Genomic DNA, 26,444 nt, shown 5'->3' on the forward strand with positions numbered 1-26,444 from the left:
CAACCAGACAAATATTGAACTTAAGCCCATGATGTAATGTCATCTTATTTTTCAAAGACTTTTCTGGAATGAGGAGGTACGTGTCTGTTATCACCTTATTCTCCATCTGTACTGAGCTGCCTAGGGGATACCAGGGAAGTGTTCTATCACTAAATGATCTTAGTAAACAATTAGGGCCTAGGATGAAAAGAACCCTCAGAATATGGTTTCCCAACACTTTACTCACTCAACAAATGTTTGAGGGACACCTGTTTTGCCCCAGGTATTTTCTTGGTGCTGGAGGTGCAGCGGTTAAGGAAACAAATACTTTCAGTGTTCATATTTTAGTATGTTAGCATTCCTCTCTGGGATCTTTCTGTCCTGGAGGCAAGTCTTTTTCTCTCTATCCAGATTCTTTCTATTTTATGAGGAAGGTAGGAGGTCTTTACTGGTAGGTCCATACATTTCCTTATTCAAAGACATATCTTAAAACTGTAGAGGCAGGTAGGACTTAAAAATGAAAGGCCTGAGGGATTTAGATAATTAAAACTACAGTGGTAAGCAGTACATACAATGTGAGTGTTAAACCCCTTAACACATGCTGAACTGCATTCATGAAAGTCTAGTTTATTTCTCATAAAATTCCTATTACATTCTGTCCTGGTCAGAGAGCAGCTAGAACATTCCATTGTTCTAAACATCACACATTACAAAAGAAAATGCTAAACCAGGATGTGCCAATAAAATATTATCTAAAGGATACTGATCTAGAAAAAATTCCTTTCTTTCCTTCCCCAATGTCTGCAAAATTTGAAGAAATTGATGGTTAGGAAACAAAATATACACTGCATATCTTTTAAATATTTGGAGGATTGTGCTGTAACACAAAGAGGGTGGGCCTAAAATTCATATGCATTAGAAGAAATGTTAGCATATGGTTAATATCCAATTTTCCAAATTAAGATATTAAGGAATTGAAAAATGATGTCACAGCTACCTATGACATACCTGAAACTAGAATCTAGGTATCTTGATTCTTATTCCAGTGTTCATTTCAAAATTAACAACGTTTAAAAAACTAAAGATACAGCATGAAGTCCACAAATCTTAAGTTCACACATTTTAATAATACTGTAGTATTTTTTTATATTCTGACTTCTTGTTATGTGATGAAATTCCTTAAAACCAAGTAGTCTTAGGAACCCTAAATCCATTATCCCCCAAAAGCTTGGATTCATGGTGCTTAAAGCAGACTTGGAGAATTCAAGACTTAAAGATATCACTGGAACAAGACAAAATTAAGACAACCTTCATTCCTGACCACAGTATTTATAACATATGATTCCTTTCTTCCCAAAAAAGGAAATTTGGGGGTACTTTGTCTACAATGTACTAAGATGATGTTTTTATATTTTAGAATTCATTTCATTAGATTAATCACAAGTTAGCACATAAGATATTTTGCCAACATAACATTTAAGATATATAAAATTTATTTTAAAATAGAAAAGCACCCAGAAAGGGGATAGGGGAGAAAAATAGCTTTGTACCCCAAATATTAATCTAAATCTGAAATGAGAATTTCAAAATGTCTGCCTGTGTGGATTACGAATTAGGAAGTGTTTGAAGGTGCCTGGGTGGCTCAGTAACTTAAGAGTCAGACTCTTGATTTCATCTCAGTTCATGATCTCAGGATTTGTTAGATCAAGCCCCAAGTCAGGCTCTTTGCAGACAGCACACCCATAGTCTGCTTGGGATTCTTTCACCCTCTTTCTCTGCCCCTCACCCGCTCACACACTCTCTCTCTCCCTCTCCAAAACTAAATAAGTAAACATTTTTTTTTTAAGAAAAATAAAAAGAGCTTGTATATGTTAGTCTGAAATCTATGTGGATTGTAAGTCATTAGGCAATGGAAAATCTTATGGAGAAAACAAAACAATCTCATACTAATCAATAATGACCAGAAAGAAGTAGGAACAGAAGTTGTCGAACCTCTCATGATATAGTCAGTCATCCAGGAACTGCTTTAGGCCAGTATGCACTTAGCAAGTGTTTTTGATGGTGAGAATACAGTCAAAGTTCCCTGCCTCCTCCACCTACAGTCTTCCCACTTCTAATCATGCCAGACAAATTCAAAAAAAAAATGTAAAGATGTGAGGCAAACAAACACATGACATCAAAGCAGAGCATACCTGTTTCCCATTACCTCACTAGGTCCTAGCACTTTTCCCAGGAAGTGAATTGTGAAAGCTGACAGGACTTATTCTTTATAAATCCATGCAGCAGGCTATGCCATGCATTTTCCTTTCTCTTCAATTCTTTTTTTCTTTCAGAAGACAACATTAAACTTAGATGTGTATAATTATTTTCCTTTCATGAAAACTAGACTTTATTTACATGGCCTCCTTTTTTTCTCCCTCTTTATTGTCTTTGGATTCCTAAGCTTCCACCCAGTAACTACCTGACCAGTAGGTACTGTCTCTGGGAAGATTTCAGCTAATAGTTTTAGTTATCAAGTTATCAAAACTAACTAAATTATCACACAACTCCAAACCTCAAACATAATTTTTAATTTTTTTAAAGGTTCTTTTATCAGTTTGCATTCATAGCTCTGTAAGGTAAAAAAACAAAAACAAAAACAAAGTGTACTAACTCCCTTAGGCCAATCCTTGCTTAATATTTCTTAGTAGAATGACATGAAATAAAACAGCCTTTGCTTTGCACATTCTTCTTTTTTATTTTATTTATATATAAACATGACCTTAAAGTTTTTATTTTTTAAGCAATATTGTGGTTAGTAACAGAAGAATTATGACACATTAATTGTTTGAAAAAGAACAGTCTACAATTTATTATGTATAATTTTTTTAGAAGCTAAAAGAAAGATGAAGAAATGAGAATGGGAGAAAATATGCCTGAAGGAAAATATGCCTGAGGAATTGTGTTCCTTTTGCACTTGTAAGATTAAACATATTTTAGTACAAAAACCTCTGTTCCTCCTCAGAAGTTCTGTAAGAAAGTGAAACTATTGCCTTGCAGGAAAACACTTGGAAAATAAATTGTCAATGTAATCTTTTTTCTTAGTAAGAAATGCGGTTCTGTGGCCTTTGGAAAAATAATCTGCCCTCTGATCCACTGATGGACAGATCTGGTTATAAGAACACTTCTTCCTTCTGTAAAGTTGAAATCAGCACAGGAGAATTGTTATTCACTGATTTAGCACTGTTCCCTACAAGCACAAGGAATAAATCTAATTCTTCACTCAAAAATTAACAATAGTCTGCCTTCAAGACACAAAAAAATGTAATGGGCAAGAAAACCCAATTAAAAAAGAGGAATGTCGAAGCTCATTTTTTAAATTTAAATTCCAGTTAGCTAACAGTGTAATTTTAGTTTCAGGTGTACAATATAGTGATTCCACACTTCCCTACAGCACCTGGTCCTCATCACAACAACTGCCGTCCTTAATCCCCATCACCTGTGTAACCCACCCACCCTACACCTCTTTGTAATCAAACAAATACAAATTAAAATCACAGTGAAGTATTATTGTTAGATTATGCTTAATATCTATTAGAACATCCACAAATTTGAATAATAGTAATGATACCCAATGTTTGGGAGAGTTTGATGAAACTAGTCTGTCCTTTGGCTGTGCATGGAATAAATTAGTACAAATGTTCTGGAAACAATTTGCCAGACACTGAAAGAACTGAAAATTTGATCCAGTAATCTATTCCTTGAAATTTATCATCAAAGAAAATCCAAAAGAAGTAAAAATGTTAAGTGTTCAAGGATGTCTTTGCAGGCTTAAGTATAATATCAGAAAATTAAAAACCACCTAAAAATTCTACTACTCTATTGGGGAATGGTCCTGCAGTAGAAACGCAATGCCTTTATGCCTTAACTAGGAGTGATAAACTTCAGTTACTTCACATTACTGCTTAAAAATCTACAGCAATAATGCAGAAAAGGCTTACATTTGCTATGATTCCCCTATATAAAATGTTTAATTTCTGTAGCACAGACATATCTGTCCAGATGAAGCACAATTGATTTATTACAAAGTGGTGAATTGAGTTTATGAAGGTTTTTTTTTTTATTTTCTTCTTCTGTCACGATTGTTATATCATTTGTGCCTTTAAACAATGAAAACCTGAGGTGGGGGGTGGACAAAGCAATTGCTGTAGATAATCAGAGAGCATGCTAAAAGCTTCCACCAAGACAAACTTACCTGCCTTAAAAAAAATAAACATTTAAAAAAAAAAAGAGAGAAGTCCGTAAAAATACACAAATGATCCTCCCAGCCCTTTAAAGTGGATCTTAATTTATTCTGTGTAGACATTAAGGAGTCAGATAGTATATCTGGCATCTCTCTTTTGTTAGGTTACACAGTGAACTCCGCCACGGTTTCGGGAGATGTGCTCTACATTGCCGGACAGCCACGGTACAATCACACGGGCCAGGTTGTCATCTACAGGATGGAAGATGGAGACATCAGGATTCTCCAGACACTCAGTGGAGAGCAGGTAAGCTTGAAAAATTATTGTTTTAATCCATTTACACTCTATGTAAATTTAAATTACCCATCTATTGTCCTAAACTTCAAAAAGTCCTGTCATATTCAACATCAAACTTAAACAGGGCCCCGTGTTGGGTTCCTTGTAGGAATGTAAAATATCTGCATATTTGGCTTCCAGAACATTTCAGTTGCACGGAAATGGAGGTAAAACGTAGAGATGATGCTGTAGATACAAATGGATAGATATATACATACAGGAAAAAAGTTCTAAAACATTAAGAAGCATGAAAATGCCTGTGGCACAGACAGTACATCTTAAAGATGGAAAGAATGTTTTACTCTAGGATTGGTGCCAGAAGTCTTAATACCAGGTAACATTTGTGCTTGTCTAGAGGGAAAGGTAGACCGTAGATAGGTAGAAAGAGCAGAAGAGCCAGTTAAAAAGATAATGTGGACCCTGATTGTTGAGGTTCTGAATGGCAAACTAAAGAATTTGGATTTTCTCCTGGAGGTAGTGGAAAGTGATAACATGTAAAATCAAAATCTTCTCGTTAGATGATATTAAATACCAAAAGTAGTTTAAGAAGTTATTCACACAATATGCAAACATAAATATGTGTAAATATTGTGAAACTAAAAGAAACATCTACGCTGTTGGTTATTATGGCACAGCAATCACTTGGGCTTCGCTAAGTAGCCCAGCTTACTACATGCCCCGGCCACCCTCCTGCCATCACCAACCACTCCAAAAGGCAGGGCAGTGTGAGCCTTCCTCTCCTGCAGGCACGCTCATAACTCCCCAGCCTAGCAGAACCGCTTCGGTGTGAGGAGACAGACATGTCAGGCAGGCGCAGAGCTACCCTCTCTTTATAGGAGCCAATATCTTTTATAACAACACCATAGATACAGCTTCCAGGGCTCCTGCTGAGGGCACGTAGTTGTGATAGTCACTGCATCCTGGGAAGCCCATCAGGTGTTTATAGTTCCCCACAGCCTAAATGCGGCATCCCCGATCAGAGATTATTTTTACCACACTCAGGATTGCTTAATGATGTAATTGAAATCCTTTCCCCATCAGATGTCTGGGGGAGCAGAGAGTAAACCAAAAGTCAGAATCTCATATATAGATTCATATATATATATATATATATATATATATATATATATATATGTCTTGTTAAAGGGTTTTATTAGCACTTTGCCCACATTTGTAATCAGAAAATGCATCAACAATAAAAACAAGGCTATTATTGTCACTCAAGGATAAGGTGAGGAGAGCCTAAAATGATGTATCACCAATAAAAATGGAAAAGGAAGGACTAGAGTAGACACAAATGAGGAGGGACTGACAGGACTCTAAAATGACGCATCCTGTATGACATCGTACGTCTGATATTACTCTATTAATGGTTTACGAGACAGGAAGTGAAGAATTGCTTGTGAAAGTCACAAATGATTTGTATTATGAATGGTTTAAGTTTCAAGCCTGGGAATCTGGGAGAAAGGTGGCACCATGATTAGAATGTCAGCAACTCAAGTGGTTTAGGTATGTTTTTAATGGTATTTGGTTTTACATGTTTCCTGTAACAGTGAGCACAAATTCAAATGATTATGGGTGCCAGGAAGGTAAAGTAAATAAATAAAGCTATTGCACAGAGGACAACAGGAAATGGTGGGAACCATGGCCTGGACAGTTCCTGAGTCATCTTAACATTTAGTTCCCACTCAGCTCCAGACGGCTATCGCCCTGTGGGAATAAAGGCCCAAGGTTGCCAGATCTTACAGCATTTTATTTATGTTTGTAATTATTCAACTTAAAAAAAAAAAAAAAACACCTTTTAAGCCCTTCACAACCTATGAGAAAAGGACATTTGAAAGTCAATGTCTAGCAGTTCTCTAAGTGTCTACCAATGTCTGGGAATGTAGCACTGGAACCTTGAGAAGGAAGATAGAAAGAAATTTGCAATTTTCAGTAATGGAAGTGTTTGGAAGGATTGGCCATCTAGGATAAGAGATGGCAGGGTGAGTGGTGGGGGTGGGGGAGGAATGCAGGTCATAGCTTTTGGGAAGCCAAAATCTAGGGCATGGGAGGACAAAAAGGAGCCAGCAAAGATGAAAACAAAGGGTGGCCTATGATACAGTGGCAGAATCAAGAGACCAAAATTAAAATAATAGAAGCCAAGACAGGAAGTTTCAGTAAGAGAATTATCAAGAGCATCAAATATTAAACCCAGGTCAATATTTGGGAAGGTTATTGCATTTAGATAATGAAGAGTAAGTCTCCTGCATTTCCCTAAAATACATCCGTATCTTTAAAAGATGGTCCCTCTGCAATCCTTTTATATTTCTCTATCTTCCACAAGTGCTAGGACAAGACTTAGCCATTTTGTCGAATAAACAACTTTCTAAATCTACAAGGTGAAATGCTACATCAGTGTTCCAAGACAAATCAGTTCCTCATACTGTATATTATTCACATTTTCGTATTACTGTAAATGAACATATTGAAGCCATCCCAGAATGCCTTTTATTGTTTTTCTCATTTTATTTTCTTTAACAAAATCATGGTGGCATTACTGATCTTTTCTGCTTTTTGGAGAAGAAAGAGTGTTTAGGATGAAATCTAAAGGAAGCCATTTCTCTTACTCTCAAGCTGCAGAATCTATGACAGCTGCTCATCCTCAGGGATGGGTCTATTTATTAGCCTCCCACAAGAACCAATAAAGAGCTTCCAGGTAGAATCTGTTCCTGTATTTTATTTCTATTTCTATATATATCTGAATTTCAAATACTCTTCTAGATTGCTATAAGTAAAAGAAATGCAGCCTTTAGCTCTCTTGAGAATTTCTGATGTTCATCACACTATTTTGTTTTGTTTTGTACCTTAGATTGGTTCCTACTTTGGCAGTGTTTTAACCACACTTGACGTTGATAAAGATTCTAATACTGACATTCTTCTGGTTGGGGCTCCCATGTACATGGGAACAGAGAAAGAGGAACAAGGAAAAGTGTATGTGTATGCCCTGAATCAGGTAATGATCACTCTGCATTTGGTAGAAATTCGTGAATATCTCTTCCTTGTTTTCAATTTCAAATAAATAATGCAGTTCTAATTTTGTACTCACTTTGGAAAAAGGAGCAAAGAATCTTTCAGGCCCCTTTACCGTCACCAACTCCTCCATTTCTAAATGAATATTTTACAGTTCTAATAAAGTAGTTCAAACCATTGGATGCTTTCTGCTTGGAATTGTGAACTATCCTTTTTTAGCAGAATATATAGAGATAAATATAAATCTCACTAAACTGCTAAATAAACTCACAGGGCAACCATTCAAGGCTCTGGCCTGGAGGTGTTGGGAACATTAGCAGTTAAAACTGCATTAGCTGTCCAAAAAAGCTAGGGAAGCAGAGAGACTGTGGAGTAGTGAATTTTAAGGCAGTGACATCAGACAGTTACAGTAAACTACTTTGGTCTTTGGAATACTTCATTGGGCTGGAGTGAGGTTTTGTTTTCCACTCCTGACTTTCGACATCATTTGTAGATGAAATAATTCTTGATGTCTTTGTTAGAAGGGTTTTTGCTTTTTACAGCAAAGTCAGTACTTATCTCTTTAGCTTTTTAAATTCTTAGAGTCTCTCCATATTAATTATTTTAATTCATAAATTGTATACCTTTCTTCCTATCATTTTGTTTGCTTCCTCCCATAAATTTCTTTGGTCCTTGCTGTTTTTCCTTGTTTTCCTAGAAAGTGTGTTCCTGTCCATCATTACTAGTACTTTCTGACCTTTACTGAGTTTGGGGGGGGGGGTGTGTGCACGGGGGTTGCCCTAGATAGCTTTGGGAAAAGCTTACTTTTTGAATAGAGTAAATTTTCTCTTTACCCTGTGGAGGAGACTGTATAGAGACTTTTCAGAGAAGCAAATATTGGATGAAGAAAGGATAACAACCTGAACTGAGGGTTTAAAAATTCAGTTATTTGGTTTTAAAAGCATGCTGTGAGTTATATAGTCACTTGATTGCATTAAAAAGAGAATCCATTAAAATGCTCAATATGTCTTCTTCCCCACACTTCTACAATCTGTTCTTTAAAATCTTTAACTTTGCTCTCAGATAACCACAATTTTTAAGAAATTTTACAAACTTTACTGTTGATATACAAATGGTTTTTAATAGCTCTGATTTAGTACGTACTTAAAAATTTCACTGTGCTGTTGTAACGATAGAAATTCATAAGTATCCTGTTTATCTTTCTTCCAGACAAGGTTTGAATATCAAATGAGCCTGGAACCCATTAAGCAGACTTGTTGTTCATCTCTGAAGCACAATTCATGCACTAAAGAAAACAAAAATGAGCCGTGTGGGGCTCGTTTTGGAACAGCTATTGCTGCTGTGAGAGACCTCAATCTTGATGGATTTGATGACATTGTGATAGGAGCTCCCCTGGAAGATGATCATGGGGGAGCCGTGTACATTTATCATGGGAGTGGAAAGACTATAAGGCAAGAGTATGCACAAGTAAGAAGTTCAACCTACTATTCCCGCCCTTAAACATTAAGCGGGTTCAATGCTAGGCTTGCTTCTTGTCTTGCTTCATGAGTTATTTTTTTTTTTTTCTTCTGACTCTATTGGAAAACTAGATTTAATTCCTTTTTAAGTTTTCTTTATAGAAGCATTTTTTTGTATTTTATCCTCTTTTCTATTTTTTTCTGCTTTTTCTTTTGCCATGGCTCCATGATCTGAGCTTTCAAAATGGTAAAAAACAAAAGAACACTTTATGATGACACTATTTAACATTTGCAATGTGCCTGATCCTAAACAGAGGTTACCACTTTCTTTTTATTTATTTTTTAAAAGCTTATTTATTTGTTTTGAGAGAGAGAGAGAGAGAGAGAGAGAGCAAGCAGGTGAGGGGCAGAGAGCGAGGGAGAGAGAGGGAATCCAAAGCAGAATCTGTGCTGTCAACATGGTGCCCAACACGAGGCTTAAACCCATGAACCGTGAGATCATGACCCGAGCCAAAATCAAGAGTTGGATGCCCAACCGACTGAGCCACTGAGGCACCCCAGAGGATACCACTTTCTAAATAAAAGAACAATAATGATATAATTTAGCCAATAAAGAAGATGAGATTATTGTATTTATATTCAGTATCCATGCTGTTGTAATGAAATTGCATTACATTTATATTTATGAATTAAATTAGTATATTTTCATCAAATGAATTTGTGTTCCTGAAGGTTTATAATTTCCTCACAAGTAATCCCTCCTAGAAAAAAAATCTGAATAACTAAGCTTAACCTACAAGGGATTTTCTGTTGTTCTTGTTTAAATTTATTGTCAGTTAATGATTCTAATCCATAAATGTAATTTTTTCCTACATGAGCAAAATACAAATTTACAGAAGAGTTTAAAGGAATTCTTCTAATGTAATTGTCTGATTTTTAAGTAACCATGGTAGTTAGGCATTGAACTACTTATATAACATGAAAAGAAAATTGGGACATCAATTATTTCTTTTTATATTTGACTGTTCTCTCCATACTGTAGTCAAGAGAATTCTCAAAATCCATTCATGTATTGTGAAGTTGTACTTAATTTTTCATAAAGCCATAATGACATTAATGAAACAATAAAGTAAAGGGCATGTTTCAGTAACAACACTTCCATCCATTCAGTAAATTATTTGTTTCTTTCAAAGCAAATATTTCATGGTATTACTTAACTGAAAACAGACAATATTAACCACGGGAATGTGACGCAATTAGGAATTGCAGGAAGGAGTTTCTTTCTTGTGTCCTACCACTTTATTCCTTCACTACTAATCCTGAAAATTCAGTGGAATGGCATTTGCAGTAGAAACAAGAGGATATTTAAATCACTAATAATAGGAATAGACTGTCATAAGAAATTTATTTTGTAAAATGGTGGCTAACTCAAGATGCAGCTTTAAATAACCACAAGAAAGAATATTAGAGTTGATTTTGCTTAATTATTGGAAAAACGCTTTCCCAAGGATAGGTGAGGGTGTGCTTACCTGTTTCCATGGTAACCAGAGGTGCTGCTTGTGTGGGGAATAATCCAGAATCAAACTGAATGAACTCCTCTAGAACCAATGAGGCTGATATCTCCTGATTTGTTTCCTGAAAACATAAGGAAATATTTCCCAATGAGCCACAAATATTTAAGCATGAAAAATGTTTCTATTGGTTTGCCTTGTTTGGCTTCTGAATTTATGGTTTTTAAGTGAAAAACAAGAGGATAAGAAGACCCCCAAGTTTAGGGAGGGTCTGTCAGTCCTTTCTTCTTGCTATCAGTTCTATGAAAATATTATCAGCTTAGGGGCCCCTGGATGGTTGAGCGTCCAACTCTCCATTTTAGCTCAGGTCATGATCCCAGGGTTGTGGGATTAAGCTCTGCGTCAGGCTCCTCCCTAAGTGTGTAGCCTGCTCAGGAATCTCCTCTGTCTCTCTCTCTCTCACTCTCCCTCTCTCTAAAATTAAAAATATACATGTTATCAGCTTAAGTCAAAGCTAAACCAGGAAGTACAACTTTTAAACACACTATGTATGGGTGTACACAGTGTGCACAAATCAATGTTCAAGAACTCCATATTCATTTGTGCCTATCGATTTTATAGTGCCCTTGACCTTTAACAAAGAAGATCATATATTGGAAAATGTATCTGATGGAATGTGCTATTTATACCCAGCCCCCCAATTCATTGACCCCTAAACTGACCCCTAGGACAAACATCTACTCCCCCTCTTGCTTGTATGATGTGTTTTCAAGGTTCCAGTATCTTCAAATAACTCTGTTTTATGGGACTGAGTGGAAACTAGAAAGGAAGAGCCAGTTACTCACTAATGTTTTCCTTGAGCATTAGACAAGATGACGTTATATAATTTTTTTCTCTCTGGTGTCAGTGACCCTGAAATTATTTTGTCTGTACTATAAAAAGAATAACTTTTGGTAACATCTGAGTAATTCATCTTGTCTCCACATGAGGGGCTTCTTGGGCAGTTTTCCAAAAGGTCTTTAAATTTAATATTATGTTAACCAATCCAAGTTCTCAGATGTATTTAAAACTGTTTTTGAATATACTCTTCTGGCATAAAACCTCTCTGTTGGTACTTTCACAGCGTATTGCGTCAGGTGGAGATGGCAAGACACTGAAATTTTTTGGCCAGTCTATCCATGGAGAAATGGATCTAAATGGGGACGGTCTGACTGATGTGACAATTGGGGGCCTTGGTGGTGCTGCCCTCTTCTGGTATGTATTTTAATAACATCCTATTAGTCATAACATTTCACAAATAGTTCCAGAGCTCGGTATGACTAGAGCTCATTCATACCAAATATTTTCCTTTATGCTCTGTTATTTAGATAAAAGTTACGTAGTTCAAGAAGCTGGAGAAGTCAATAAATCTTAAAAATAAAGAAACCATATTAAAGAAACAAGTAGAATCAACCCTTAATTTGGGGTATCTGTTATGTGCTCAGCACTAAGGTAGGTATTCTGTTTTAGGGAGCAGCATAGGAGAGAAAGAGGGCCTCACAGAGAATTATATAAATAAGAAACCATCCCTAACTTTGAGTTGTTCACAGACTTTTATGGTAATTGATTCTTCATTCTTCATTTACCTAATACATGTAATTAGACAATTGTACGTCATTGTCTGTATATACATTGTTGGTCAAGCATAGAAGCATCTTCAATGATATCTCTACTCAGCCTTTAAAATGTCTGCATCCTCAAATTAATTTCAGTTCATTCTAAAATTCTAGTCAATGGTCAGATATATATATTAATACCATTTTACTTATTAACTTATTTATTAATAAAATAATTTATTGGGTAATGTCATTAATAACCCCATTTTAACTAGTTAAAAAACACAATTTCAAAAAGGGTTCTTTTGGGAGGAAAAGTGACTAAAAAATCAAGGATAATCTTAAGATAAATTTCGTGTGATAATTTTTTAAATGTTTCAAACTTCATTAAGAAATATAATTAAAAGGGCACCTGGGTGGCTCAACTGGCTAAGCGTCTGACTCTTCATCTCAGCTCAGGTCATTATCTCCCAGTTTGTGAGTTTGAGCCCCACATCAGGCTCTACACTGATGGCATGGAGCCTGCTTGGGATTCTGTCTCTCCTCTCTGCCCCTCTCCCCTGCTTGTGGCACTCTCTCTGTCTCTCTCTCTCTCTCTCTCTCTCAAAATAAATAAACTTAAAAAAAAGAAATTAAAAATACATACAATGGAAATATTTAATATAAAAAATATATTTATATTTATGCCATGTGCTTTGATGGAAAGTCCACATATTGATTCTTCCAAATCAATCATTAGTTTAAAGTAATTTAGATGGAAACAAATATCAATGGTCTTTTCCCCAAAAATATTATCTAGAAAAGTAGTGAAGATAGAGACCTGAAACTAGATGACTTTGTCATAATTTAAGATAACTAATTGCAACTATAATTACAATTTATAACATTGTAATAGCATTGTATGGTGACAGGTGGCAATTGTACTTATTGTAGTGAGCATAAGGTGATGAATATAATTGTTGAATCACTATGTTACACATTTGAAACTAATATAAAATTATATGTCAACTATAGTTCAACTTAAAAAACTCAAGGAAGGGGTGCCTGGGTGGCGCAGTTGGTTAAGCGTCCGACTTCAGCCAGGTCACGATCTCACAGTCTGTGAGTTCGAGCCCCGCGTCGGGCTCTGGGCTGATGGCTCAGAGCCTGGAGCCTGTTTCCGATTCTGTGTCTCCCTCTCTCTCTGCCCCTCCCCCGTTCATGCTCTGTCTCTCTCTGTCGCAAAAATAAATAAATGTTGAAAAAAAAATTAAAAAAAAAAAACTCAAGGAAAAGAAACATTTTAAAAAGAGATACTGTTTAAGAACTAATGGCCAAATACAAATTGCATATTAAACTGTACGCAGATAATAACTATTATGTTAAGAAATGTTTTAACTGTACAGTGCGGGGGTGGGGGGTGAGAGGGAGAAAGAAAACTGTAAGGTGATGCCTAGGAAAGGAGAATTCCAGGCAGCAAGTAGCTGTGACTTTGGGGATGACAGACCCAAAACGAGCTGAAATCACCAGTGTCAGCAACAAAGGGTATATTTACTTTTTGTATGAACTGGTAATCATGAATTAATTTATTATGATAACCTTAACTCAAACATATTTATTGTATTCACTCTCATATTAAATATATCTATTTTTATGTATATGCAATATGAATATATATGCAATATGCACATATATATGTATATATGCTACATATATATATATATACACATACGTACATACAATAAGGGCAATTTTTACTCTCCAGTTTTGTTTCAGAGCCTTCTTACAAAGCTCTGAAGACTTACTTATGACCTCTTTTGCTGCCGGTCAGTGCTTTATCATTAATGGGCCAAAATGACAGAGTTGGGTCCCTGTCACTCCCAGCAGAATGGACCAAACCAGCATACAGGGACACAAAGACCAAGACTTCACAATGCTGAAGGAGGGATTGAGAGTGGATATAGATGGCAGGCAATAAACAGAGGCCCACCAGCAGTCAGGGACGTCCAGGAACAGATATTGAGAGCCCTATCATGTGGAATAGATTGCACCATAACCCCTTTAAAGACCGGGTTGGGGCAGAGAGATGTGCAGTGGGGAGCTTCATTCTTGGAGTATCCAAACTACTATGCAGGAAATTAGACATGCTCATTCATTGCTGGTGAAAGAGTAAACTGGTTAAAACACATTAGAAGGTATTTGCCAATAAGTGTTAAAAAGCCTTAAAATATTTACACTTTTTAACACAGAATTTAGTTCCTAAAATTAAAAAAAAAAGTTTTTAGTGTTTATTTAGTTTTGAGAGACAGAGAGAGATAGGGCATGAGTGGGGGAGGGGCAGAGAGAGAGGGAGACAAAGAATCCAAAGCAGGCTCCAGGCTCTGATCTGTCAGCACCGAGCACAATGCAGGGCTTGAACTCAGGAACTGCAAGATCATGACCTGAGCCCAAGTCAGACGCTTAACTGACTGAGCCACCCAGGCGTCCCAATTTCTGAAAAATTTTTAAAACTCTAATCTTTATCTAAGATATAGAATCTTTAGAGCCATCACAGCACTGTGCTAGCAACTTTTTAAAAAACAAATTAGTACAGGAGTGCCTGGGTGGCTCAGTTTTGTCAGCGTCCAACTTGGGCTCAGGTCACATTCTCCTGGTTTGTGAGTTTGAGCCCCACATCGGGCTCTGTGCTGACAGCATGGATCCTGGCTCTGCTTCAAATTCTGTCTCTCCTTCTCTCTCTGCTCCTCCCCTGCTCACTCTCTGTCTCTCTCTCTCCCTCTCTTTCAAAAATAAAAATAAACATTAAAAAAGCTTTTTTAATAAAAAACAAATTAACACAAATGTACCATAAGAAAGGATTGAGTAAATAGGTTACAATACATGTGTATGCTGGAATAATTTATTGTCATTAAAAATAATGTTCCCAGAAAAATACAAATATTATAAGGCTGTTCATTATATCATGATAAGTTTTAAAAGTATGTATGGATACATATGTACATGCATGTGTGTGTATGTCTCTTTTTCCCACACACATACGCACACACACACGCACACACACATACCCATATCTATAGATGATATATTCTTCTGCAAAGAAAAAAAGCATATCAAATGTTAATGGTGATTATTGCTGAGTAGTAAAATTACAAGTGATTTCTGTTTTCTTTGTTTCCTTTTTTATGTTTCCATGTTTTCTTTGAGTAAAATGTTTTAAAAGAAAAGTAACTATAGTTTTTTTAATGCAAAATCAAATCGGGGACCTATGTATTCACAAGCTACCTAGCTACAGGACCTGTACTTGTCTGTACAAGTATTACAGTGGACAGAAGCTGTCCATTGGCGTTTGGACTCTTTCCAGAGTGGAAACAAACTTGAAAATTCCCAAAATATGGTTTTGGTTCTGAAGTTGCATCTGAGCACTTGGTTCCATCTTTTTTCCATCACAAGAAAACAGATTTTTGGCTTATGAACTGTAAGGAATGAAAAATAATTTTCCTTCAACCTTCTAAGTTCTTGGCTGAGATCCCTGTTATAAAAGATTAACAAGAGAAAAATAGAGATTTATAAATTTGTATATCTCATGTATACATGGGAGATACCCAAAGAAAAATGAGTAATTCCTTGAGGTGGTTTAGAATTCAGACTTAAATCCATTTTATTTATTTTTTAAGTTTATTTATTTATTTTGAGAGAGAGATTATAGGAGGGGCAGAGAGAGAAGGAGAGAGACAGAATCCCAAGCAGGCTCTGCACTGTAAACATGGAGCCCGATGTGGGGCTGGAACTCATGAACCATGAAATCATGACCTGAGTTGAAATCAAGAGTCAGACGCTTAACCAACTGAGCCACCCAGGAACCCCAGACTTAAATATCATTTTAATAGAGACAAGAGAGAAGGTATGTAGGCCTCTACGGGGAGAGTAAATGATTTTTAAGAAAAATGAGTGGGCCTTGGAAAAAATAAATGGGTGATATGATAGTTTGTGACCAAGTTCACACTGTGACCAGTGTGGTGTCTCTTATGTTGTGATAAGAGTCAGTCCTCTCTGGTTGATGAACTCGAGTTGAGTTCCTTTTGGAGTATCTACCTTTAGGTAGAAGGAAATTTCAGAGAAAGCTTCTTCCTGTATTTACTGTTTATCAAGTGCCTATAGCTCAAACTAATCAATATACCAAAGTGATATGTTTTGGGGTGACATGTCCTAAACTCCTGTAATCACATTTTGGGGTGGCGTATTCTCCTACCATTTAGCACCAGAAGTTGAAGATGGTTCCAAAACATCCTGGGTGTCCTCGGAACCTCATATACCACCTATTCTGTATCAAAAACTCACCAAAGAAATGGAGTCCTGAGAAGCCAACCATACACAAAGAAGAACCCCATCAGTGCATTCACACTGCACTGGCATAGTGATGGCATTCATTAAATGTGACAGTATGTGAGCAGTCATCACCGTTTATGTTTGTAGGTCCCGAGATGTGGCTGTAGTTAAAGTGACCATGAATTTTGAACCCAATAAAGTGAATATCCAAAAGAAAAACTGCCATGTGGAAGGAAAGGAAACAGTATGCATAAATGCTACGGTGTGTTTTGATGTGAAATTAAAGTCCAAAGAAGACAGAATTTACACAGCTGGTGAGTATAATATGTATACCGAGTACTTTGGGGCAGGAGGACAATACATTTGCTCCCACATCAGGAAATCCAGTAAGATATTGTATTTCCTCTGTGATAGGGATCTGCATTTCACCCTTGCCCCTGTGAACATGCTGAACCTTGAAAAAAAAAATCTACTGAAGAAAGAATATGTTATGGAACCCAGTAAGTTCTGTAGCAGACACTGTATGGTTATATGCAATGGCCTCAACAGTCCATGGTTCCCCTCTGGCTCTCCCCTTTACCGCAAACAACCAGGTACTAAAAACAATATTAATAATACAAGTTTGGAGATTAGAGTTTGGAAACTGGGCTCCAGAGGAGCCCAGTTTTCCTTCCTATGGGTTTTCACAAACCCTCTCTTCCTTCTTCTGCCCCTCTTTGGTAAGACTGATATTGCAGGGGACCTGAATGCTTTGCCACCCCCACCTGACTGAGGTTTCTTTGCTCTACTCAGAAGGTGACCCTGGCTTTTGAGAATCAGACATGCTCCATGTATGAGTTCTCAGGCACAGCCTGGGTGTCTCCTCCTCCCTACACGCACACTTCCTAAGGTGTTTTTTTAAAGATATTAAAACGTGTTAGATTCAAAACTGTGGAGGCCATTGGCTGCAAAAGAGTAGTTTACTCTACAAACCAAGGGTAAGTGAAATACAAAAAATCATCAATCCTTAAAATCTGTTTTTCTTAGTTTGCTCTACATGTGCATAATTATGCTCTGCAATGGTCCTCTGATTAGAAGATAATTAGCTATAGGAGTGTAAAATAATGATTTATATTTTCATATACAATATTATTTCAGTCTCATTTGATTTCTGTACAGTAACTAAGGGTTCAAATGAGTAGGATTGTTGCCTTTTTAGAAAGTGTAAGGTTTAACTTGTTTTTTTATTTTGGTACACCTATTTTCTTAAACTTATTTTACTATGTGCTTTGAACATAATCTAAAATGACCTTTTCACAAAATAGGTAAAAATTCATTAGTATATTTTTTGTGTGTGTCTTTTGAAATATATTCAATATTCTAAGCAGGACTTCAACATTGCTAAACTAAAAATAATAATAATAATTTAAGTGAAAACCCAGTAAATACATGCATGGTCAGGAAATTAGTTGATATGTAGGTGTACACGTATGTGTGTGTGCATATGTACATATACATTATGAAATAAGTGTAATTAAACATTAAAAGCAGAGTGAACTCCGAAGGTGGTTCTGTAGAGTTCCTAAAGATTATCTTTATGACTGTGAATACCATTGTACTACAGTAATGGGGATAAGCTGAATAATAGAAACTATTTGTTGATTGATTGCTCACAAGGTTTTTCTATAATGCTAATTTAATGAACTGGACCATATGAAAGTTACCCCAAGTAAATGTTTCTTGTCATTTTTTTCCCCAGATATACAGTACCGTGTCACACTAGATTCACTAAGACAGATATCACGGAGTTTTTTCTCTGGAACTCAAGAAAGAAAGATTCAAAGAAACATCACAGTTCAAGAATCAGAATGCACTAAGCTTTCCTTCTACATGTTGGCAAGTAAATCATATGTTATAGTTGCTTTATTCCAAATCAAGAATAAAGCACAGATGTCTTATTTCAAGTCACCCATATTATTTTATTTTGGAGTGCACATCACAAAGTAACCTTCATTTTATTTGGTCACTTTTATCAGAAAATCACAGACCTGATCTTCTCATTTCCAAATACATTTCATAAGACTATCTTTCATCTTCCCTGTGTGTATGTTATCAGATACCCATATATTATGGAATAGCAAAAGGCACAGTGCACTGGTTGATAAGAGACCTTCTGCCTTCATTCACTTACTCATTTCTTGTATCCATTCATTTATTCTTTCAACTTGAAAACATCATTTAACTTTTGTGGGCCTCATCTGTCAAATGTAGATAAGTGGCTACATGCCCTGAAAACTTTTGGGCCATATGCTTTCCCAGGTCCCTTCTTATCCACTGAATTTTGTATGTTGCTCTTTGACTTTAAATTGAAGAGGAAAAAATCTGTTATTTTTTATTTCATGATAACCTAAGTTTCTTTATGATACCTAAGTTTCTTTCTATTACAGTGATGAGGGAGCCTTAGAAAGCAAATTCTTAATCTCCAGAGATGGCTAGGAAGCCCTTTTGAACCATTTAAAATGCATTTTATTGAGTCATTGTGTAAATGGGGAACATTCCCAATAAGGGCAGGAATTTCTTAAACATTTTCTTATAATGTACGTGGTACTTAAAAAAAAGAGAGAGAGACAGAGTGAGAGAAGAATGGATATTATGAGAAGACACTGATTTTAGTGACTGAGACAGACCTGGAGCTTGTACATGATCTTGGAATTTTAAAGGAAACAGGCCGGGTTTCTCCCACCTTTGACTTATTTCTGTATTATTGATGTATTCATATTCTACATGTTTAAAATATTATAGTTGGGGTAGGGAAGTGACAGAAAACATGCCTTGCTGGTATACTGTATTTCTCCTCAGTGATTTTCAAGTTAATATTCCCCACGACATACATTGAAATTAATTTATCTGTCAACACTAATATCAATCTATAATCAGAAAAAACAATTGGAGTTATCCTCCTATCTATTTCATCAGAACTGAGCATTTAGGAGTTCGAACTTGTATAAAATCCGAAAGGGCGTGAAACCAGATGTGGCACCGCCTCCAACCTAATAGAAGTAACTGTAGTATATATTTGTCCAAAATTTAGAATCTAGCTATGTCTGTGCACTATGTGTGAACCAGTTTCAAAATTTCCAAAATTTTTTTGCATTTAAATGGATACTTTAACATTTATTCCAGAGTCAGGCAGGATGGAATTTATAGCAAGGCTTCCTCACATTCCAAGTGATTTTCACCAACTTGTTTAGTCTCTTAGAGGCCCAGTTTTTCAAATGTAAAATAATGACTATAAGAGTCATTCATCTTGGAGGATGTTGAAATACTTCTCAATAATGTCTGTAAAGTTCATAATTCTGGACATGCCATAAATAATGGCCATTGCTGATGATAGTATAAAACAATATTGATTGCATTCATACTACTTACATATCACTTTATATTATGAAATTCTTACAACTCCAGGCATATATTATGCTAATTAAATTCAACTCAATTTAAATAAAGTTTGCTCTTTTGAAGTTGGGAGACTTTTCTGGAAGTATTACATGGCAATTTTTAGCCTAAGGTCTCAAGAGAAAAGATATTGTTATGCAAAGTACGGCACACCCGATCACTCCAGCAGGGCTCCCTAAGAAGCTAGAGGTGAATCAACTGGTCATACTCTGAAGCCTGTGCATTCCAGCCATGTCCCTTATCAAGGCAGAAGGCCACCTCTCTCCAGTGAAGCAAGAGGAAAGAAGTCACGACAAGGTCAGAGCATCCAGTAATGTGATACCAATGATAAAGTATTTTATGTTTCAACCTGTAGGACAAGCATGACTTTCGGGACTCTGTGAGGATAACTTTGGATTTTAATCTTACTGATCCAGAAAACGGGCCTGTTCTTGATGATTCCCTACCAAATTCAGTACATGAATATGTAAGTCAGATTTTGTAAAATTCAGAATACGTATATGTAAATATACTTGGGGAGAGAAGCCTGTAACACACAGACATACACACACAACCCTAAATCATTTTTTTTTTTTACAAAAAGAATGAGACTCTTCTAGACTTTTCTCAACTCTTCTACTTCCTATTGTTGGAGCTCAAGGGAACTTATAAATACCACCTATTTTTTTTTTTTATCTCTCCTGAATTTAAGACCAATAGAAAGAAAGACATGGGTTGGCCTACTGGAACTCCCTTTGTTACCAACAAACACTGAGTGGCAGGGCTTGGTTTCAGCGTACTGGGTGTCTTCCTACTGAACAAGGCTTAGACCACAGATTACCAAATATATCATCAGCAGTGCTCATCAATCTCAGGCCTTTTTTCGTGTGGGCTCACCTCATAAAACTTGCAGAATGGAGATAATAGAGCAAGAATGTATGCTTTCCATGGGCACACTGCTGCCCCAAGAGCAGGAGAGACGGGAAGGGACTGAGCTGTGTTCACCATGTTCCTGCTTCCAAATTCACAAAATCTGGTGTCCCACCCCTGAGAAGGAGTAAGTGAGCAAGTAGAAGGATGGGGTAGCACCAATAGAGGAGACATTAAGGATGGGGAATTAGTTTTCCCCATACCCATATCTTTCACTCTCCCTTTCTTCCTTTCAAATATACTTACTGTGTGTCTTACATGTACCAGACTTCAGAGCTTACAGACCAACCCAGGAAACAAGTATTAGGTGGGAAGTAAAGCATGTGCTCTGGAGGAGAACTTCATTGTTCTCTGGGAACTTTTGCCTAGGCAGAGAGCCAGGGGGTGCTCTCCTGAAGCTGTGATATTTAAGTTGAGATCTGAAGCATAGGAGGATTTTCCATCCTATTCAGAGGAGTGGAGGGAGCAGTGTTTCATGCACAGGGATATGTGTAAAAGTTCTGAGGCATAAAGGAACTGGGGGGAAGGTGATATGGGATACGGTGGGAGGCATAGGCAGGAACCAGATCATTCAGGACTTTGTGCTACTGCACAGATATTTTGAAGAGCAATAGAATGCTATGGATGCCTTTAATTGGTTCAGTGATAGCACTGGATTTGTATTTTTTTCAGGATTACTCCAGCTGCAGTGTGGAAAATGATTGAAGGGAAATGATTGGAATTAGAGTGGGTGCAGGAGACCACTTAGGAAGCTGTTGCATTAGTTCAGGGAGGAAATAAGGATGACTAGACTAGAGGTGATGGTGACTAGAGGTGAGAAGATAGTTGGAAGATACTTAGAAGAATGGTAGAATGGATAGCTCTTAATGAAGGTTTGGATAACGGCATGTGACTAATGAGAAGAGGAGTCAGGGAAAGCTCCCAGTTATGTGGCTTGACCATTTTCTACCCTCTGACTGAGCTCTGTTACATTCCTAAGTATTTGATTCTTTTCAATAGGAAATCTCATAATCAGAGTTGAGCATTAAAGTATTCTCTCATAGATTTGGATCTTAGAGTACTTGACTTGATTTTCATGAAACTGTTCTAGTCTGGCAGACTAAAGCCAGTGAAAAACATCTGTGAAAACTGCATTATTTAAAGGACTAGAAGAATTTATATCCAGAAGTTTATTATTTTTCCCTATAAATTATAGGAATAAATCTAAAATTCCTTATGACTTCTGCAGTGGAATCTGTCCTCTTTGTGACTTGCTTAACTAAGTTTGGCAATATGTTTTCTCTTCTCAGCAAGTTAATAATTAATCTTCAATCATGCTTAACTAAATTTCAAAAAATACTTTTCTGTGACCATTTCAGATTCCCTTTGCCAAAGATTGTGGAAACAAGGAAAAATGTATCTCGGACCTCGCCCTGCAAGTATCCACCACAGCAAAGGGCCTGCTTATTGTCAGGTCCCACAATGACAAATTCAATGTTAGTCTCACAGTCAAAAACAAAAAGGACAGTGCCTATAACACCAGAACCATAGTGCATTATTCTCCAAACCTAATTTTTTCAGGAATTGAGGTAAACTTTTAGTTTTATGTTTGTCTATTCATATAATCATTATTTATTAAGTCTACTTTTCCTGCTACTGAACTAATTGTTTTAGAAGAACTAATAATTGGGTTTAGAAGAACAGAGAGCATTTTGTAAAAATTAGTACTCACAAATGGTGAAAGTGCCAAACTTTTTTTTAAAAAGGTTTTGTTTTGATAGATTTCTGTAGAGATCTGTGACTCTTTTCAGATTCAGTTTGAGGCGAGGATCACTGTGATGCAGCAAAATCATGTTTCATGGAGGCATTATGCAGTGAAATTGAGACTAAGTCAAGGAAAAATATCAAAATAACAAAGTCAAATAGTTTAATAGACGTACAGAGAGAGTAATGCATGCATGGAACAAAAAAAACCCCATGTTTACATAAAGAAGCATCAAGATACCATTTTTCATTTTCTATGTAAAATCCTTACATTGTTAAAAGAGGTGTTAACTTGTAATGTCTCATTGTCATGACAGAATATTTATCTTGGCAATAACATAGCTGCATAAGATGCTATATCAGGAATAATAATGAGCACTTCCAAATTTGAACTTTTCTTTTAATTCTTATCTCTGAATTAATCCCCTTTATTTAAGATTCTGTTTATGTATGAATTAGTAATATATGTGATTCATATTAAAAACCAGTACCCTTATTAATATAATATTAAAACTCCATTGTCTAATTTCTGCAAATTCAGACTTTCACTGATATGTCTCTCCATTTATTAGGATATCATTTAAGGACATGATGACTAACAGAGCTTAAAAATATGTCCTTCATTACTACCACATATTTTAGATTCAGTCAAGAATGTTAATTATAAATCCAAATGTGCAAAGTGATACTGGGAAAATATTACCACTGAATTTTTTTCTGGAAAGGGGACTATATTAAAAATTATTGCCAGTATTCTCTTCAACTGACTTCATGGCCTCGGTAGAGAGGCCTCTACATCATTTAACAGTAACAACAATAATAATGATGACAGTCTTTTCTTGAGTCATATTATATTCCAGACACTGTTCTCAGGGTCCCACTTATTCAATTCTCATTAAGCAAATAGGTATTATTGTACTACAGAGATTCTAATAAAATCTCTCTCTGTCATGTTTTAACCTTTCTATAACTGCATTTTACAGTTGATATGTTTATTTAGCTGGCAGCATTATTTTTCCTTCTTATTGGTACACAAAATAATGGTGAGTCTCAGTGGCATTTTCGATTTGATGAAATAGAGTATCACTAGCCTCACCTGACAGAAAAGCAGGCTCAGAGAAGTGAGGAGTCTTGGCAAGGAGAAAGCTAACAGTGATGGAGTCAGAATTTAAATTCTAGGGGTCTCACATCAGAGCTCATGATCTTACCACTTCACTGAGCTCTTCTTATGATAGGTATTCACTGTGGGCTTCCATGTGGCCGAGTAATATGTGTGGATTATTTAGTCACCTGTGCAGTACATGCTGTTAGTACCTCCATTTTACTTACATTGGAAAATCTAGACAGGATAAGATGTGATGTGCATTGTCCCTCAGTTTCCCTTAACTTACATGATGTTTTCAGATTTTCCATGGATGGTGAGACAGGTGATCACAGAATAATGTGACTCTCCCAACTAAATTGAGGGACAGATCTTAGCAAGGCAGAATCCAAGGCATACCTGGAAAAATTCTAGAAAACCAAGTTCCAGTATTTCACCTGTGTGTCTGCTCTAATTCTGTTTACTTTTTCTTCCAAGGCTATCCAAAAAGACAGTTGTGAGTCCAATCATAATCTCACATGTAAAATTAGATATCCCTTCCTGAGAAGAGAAGAAGAGGTAAGCAGATTATAAAACATACATGTGGCAATTTGATATGAAAAATACCGTGTTCAAAGTTAAATATATAAATCCCTCTAATGGTATTTTAGCCTGATATAGATGAGAAGTTTGAGTTCACAATATTGAGATATTGGAATCAAAAGTCAATTATGGCATGAGTCAAACTCAAATATTAAAACCAAATTAAACATTTATACTTAATAATTTATCAGATAGTAGTAGGCTTTTCTGGCCTGTAGAAAAAACGAATCTTTCAAACAGGTTGGTTTAGAACTTTGTATAGAATTTTTTTTTCATTTCTCTCTCTTTTTTAATAATATCCTCACTGAGATATAATTCACGTACCATAAAATTCACTCATTCAAGTGTACAATTCAGTGTGTTTTTATATATTCACTGGATAGTGAATTGTACAGCCATCACCACAATCAATGTTAAAACATTTTCACATCTCCAAAAGAAACTCTGTACACCTTACCAATTACTTGTCTTTTTTCTCCTCCACTCCTTCCCCCAACCTCAGGCAACCACTAACCTACTTTCTTTATGGATTTGTCTGTCCTGGACATTTCTTATAAATAGAATCATATATTCTGTGGTCATTTGTGACTGGCTTTTTTCACTTAGCATGATGTTTTCAAGGCTCATCCATGTATCAGTAGTTCCTTTTCATTTCCAAATAATATTCCATTTTGTGGATGTATCCTATTTTATTTAGCCATCTATCAGGTGATGGGCATTTGTTTCTACTTTTTGGCTGGTATGAATAATACTATGAATATTTGTGCACAGGTTGTGGTGTGGGCATATGTTTTTCAGTTCTCTTTGGGTGGAATTCCTGGGTTATATGATAACTACATATAACATTTTGAGAAACTGGAAAACTGTTTTCCAAAGTGACTGCACCATTTTTCATTCCTATCAGCGATGTATGTGTTTCTCAACATTGTTATCGCCTATCTTTTTAATTATAGCCCTCCTAGTGGGTGTGAGGTAGTATCTCATTGTCGTTTTGATCTGCATTTCCTTAATGGCTAATGATGTTGAGCATCTTTTCATGTGCTTACTGACTGTGCATATATCTTCTTTGGACAGATATCTATTCAGATCCTTTACTTATATTTCAATTGGGATGTCTTTTTTTATTTCTGAGTTATAAGAGCTCTTCATGTATTCTGCATTCAAGTCACTTATCAGATATATGATTTGTAAATATTTTCTCCCATTCTGTTGTCTTTTCACTTTCTTGATGGTGTCTTTTGAAACACAGAAGTTTTTAACCTTGATGAAGTCCAATTAATGTATTTATTCTTTTGTCACTTGTGCTTTGCTAACCCAAGATCAAAAGATTTACTCCTATGTTTCTTTCCAGGAGCTGTATACTTTTAGCTCTTACATTTTGGTCTATGATCCATTTTGATGAAATTCTGTGTATGGTGTAAGAAAGAAAGAGTCCAACTTCATTTTTTGTGTGTGTGTATTAAGTTGCCCCACACCATCTGTTGAAAAGGTTATTCATTCCCCCATTGTCTTGGCACTTTTATTGAAAGTCTGTTTATTTTTTGACTCAATTGTATTCATTGATCTATATGTCTATCTTTATGTCAGTACACGTTTTGTTTTGTATTTATTTATTTATTTATTTATTTATTTATTTTTATTTATTTTGAGAGAAAGAGCATCAGCAGGGGAGGGGCAGAGAGAGTGAGAGAGAGAATCCCAAGCAGGCTCTGTGCTGTCAGCATGACGCAGGGCTCGAACTCACGTACCGTGAGATCTTGACCTGAGCCGAAATCAAGAGCTGGACGCTCAACTGACTGAGCCACCCAAGTGCCCCATTTTGTTTTGTTTTTGAATGTTTATTTATTTATTTTGAGAGAGAGAAAGAGAGAGAGAGATTGTGCATGTGTGTGTGAGTGGGGGAGGGACAGAGAGAGAGGGAGACAGAGAATGCCAAGCAGTCTTTAAGCTCAGCACAGAGCCTGATGGGAGGCTGGTTCTCACAACTGACCATGAGATTACCACCTGAGCCAAAATCAAGAGTCAACGCTTAACCGACTGAGGTACCCCACCTAGGCACCCTTGTTAGTGCACACTGTTTTTATTACTATAACTTCTTGGTAAGTTTTGAAACCTGAAAATGTAAGTCTTTTAGCTATGTTCTCTTTTTCAAAATTGTTTTGCTCTTCCAGTCCCCTGTATTTTCATTTGGAATTGAGGGTCAGCTTGTCATTTTCTTTTTTTTTTTTTTTTATTTATATATGAAATTTATTGTC

At 36.3% G+C, this 26,444-nt stretch overlaps 1 protein-coding gene across 1 annotated transcript in view; it reads left to right on the forward strand.

The window, feature by feature from the left end:
- ITGA1 (integrin subunit alpha 1) overlaps positions 1-26,444 on the forward strand; it is a 169,103-nt gene that overhangs the window by 109,590 nt on the left and 33,069 nt on the right. Inside the window, exons 12-20 of the mRNA XM_040496802.1 lie at positions 4,366-4,508; positions 7,390-7,533; positions 8,760-9,017; positions 11,642-11,772; positions 16,566-16,732; positions 18,157-18,293; positions 20,209-20,319; positions 22,121-22,330; positions 24,085-24,165. Coding sequence (XP_040352736.1) covers positions 4,366-4,508; positions 7,390-7,533; positions 8,760-9,017; positions 11,642-11,772; positions 16,566-16,732; positions 18,157-18,293; positions 20,209-20,319; positions 22,121-22,330; positions 24,085-24,165 — 1,382 coding nt within the window. The remainder of the gene's footprint in view (positions 1-4,365; positions 4,509-7,389; positions 7,534-8,759; positions 9,018-11,641; positions 11,773-16,565; positions 16,733-18,156; positions 18,294-20,208; positions 20,320-22,120; positions 22,331-24,084; positions 24,166-26,444) is intronic.

The sequence above is a fragment of the Herpailurus yagouaroundi genome, unplaced genomic scaffold (assembly GCF_014898765.1).
Source record: "Herpailurus yagouaroundi ecotype Mexico unplaced genomic scaffold, PumYag 29, whole genome shotgun sequence".
Taxonomy (NCBI): domain Eukaryota; kingdom Metazoa; phylum Chordata; class Mammalia; order Carnivora; family Felidae; genus Herpailurus; species Herpailurus yagouaroundi.